General features: G+C 43.4%; 1 protein-coding gene across 7 annotated transcripts in view; it reads left to right on the top strand.

Moving 5' to 3' along the window:
• Positions 1–1352, top strand: part of Rufy2 (RUN and FYVE domain containing 2) — a 35913-nt gene that overhangs the window by 2969 nt on the left and 31592 nt on the right. For 6 of the 7 annotated variants that reach the window (XM_023716211.1, XM_023716210.1, XM_023716209.1 and 3 more), the window contains exon 2: positions 732–905. The exons of the other annotated variant lie outside the window; for it this stretch is intronic. In XM_023716211.1, coding sequence (XP_023571979.1) covers positions 732–905 — 174 coding nt within the window. The remainder of the gene's footprint in view (positions 1–731; positions 906–1352) is intronic. 7 annotated transcript variants of the gene reach the window in all.

Genomic DNA, 1352 nt, shown 5'->3' with positions numbered 1-1352 from the left:
TTTTTTTTTTTCCCGGTACCAAGGATTGAACTCAGGACCCTGCGCTTGCCAGGCAAGCACTTATTCTACTGAGCTATCTGCCCAGCCCACGAATGTATATTGTAAAGTGGAAATAAATTGTTCAAAATGTAAGAGGAACTAAGGAAGGGAAAAAGGAAGGAAAAAATTAAAAAAGCAATTAAAAGGATAAATTGGAAACAAACCTTTGTATTTAAGGAGAGGAAGAGAGGCAGGGAGGGGAGGAGATGGGGGAAAAGAGAAATCAAAATATATCATGTATGGGTACAAGTTCTCTGTGATGAATCTAATCATGCGTATCTAAAAATGTACCAATAAAATTTTAAAAATGTACCGATAAACTTAATTTTTAAAACTGACTTTGGCCGGCATGTCACAGTAGCAAACCTTGCAGGGGGTGAGTGAGCAAGACCGAGAACTGTGGGGCAAGGTTAAGTTGGCTGGGGGAGCCATGCAGACCTCTCTTGGCTTTCTAGGAAGACACATTTATGTAGTTCTCATTGTCAGACCTTGTACATGGCCAGGCATGGTGGTGCATGTCTATAACCCCAGCACTCAGGAAGCTGAAGCAGGCTAGCCTGCACATTCAAGGCCAAGCTGAGATGCTGCATAGCCAGTTCAAGCCCACCCTGACCTATAGAGAGAGACCCTGTCTCAACATACAAAAACCAAAGAGTCCTTGTGAATGATGTTGAACTTTTTTCCCCTTTCAGCTATGAAAGACCCCACAGCTGTAGAGAGAGCAAATTTGCTCAACATGGCTAAACTGAGCATCAAAGGGCTCATTGAGTCCGCCCTGAGCTTTGGCCGCACACTGGACTCGGACTACCCGCCCTTGCAGCAGTTCTTTGTCGTCATGGAGCACTGTCTGAAGCACGGCCTCAAAGGTGATTGCTTTGGGATGCCCCCCTTCTGTCTCAGATGTTCTTAAATGTGTATTTTTTGAGGTCATATTTACTGTTATTTTTATTTTTGGTACTGGAAATCAAACTCAAGACCTCACCAGGCAAGTACAATATCACTGAACTATATTCTCAGCTGTTTTTGTTTTTGAGACAGGGTGTCGCTGTGTAGTTCACGCTGGCCTCAAACTCATTGTGTACCCCAGTCTGTCCTCACACTCTTGGCCATCCTAATGACTCAGCCTCCTGAGTGCTGAAGTCACAGGGGTATGCCAGCATGCCTGGCTCATTACTGTTATTTTGCATTTAGAAATATTGAGTGGATTCATTTTGAAATTAAATATTACTGTTTTACCTTTTCTCATTGGTGATCTTCAGAGAATGCATTGTGTGTGTGTGTGTGTGTGTGTGTGTGTGTGTGTGTGTGTGTGT

The sequence above is a fragment of the Octodon degus genome, unplaced genomic scaffold, assembly GCF_000260255.1.
Source record: "Octodon degus isolate 3935 unplaced genomic scaffold, OctDeg1.0 scaffold00046, whole genome shotgun sequence".
Lineage (NCBI taxonomy): Eukaryota > Metazoa > Chordata > Mammalia > Rodentia > Octodontidae > Octodon > Octodon degus.
Note: the sequence above shows the minus strand (reverse complement) of the source record. Positions and strands in the feature narration are given on the sequence as shown.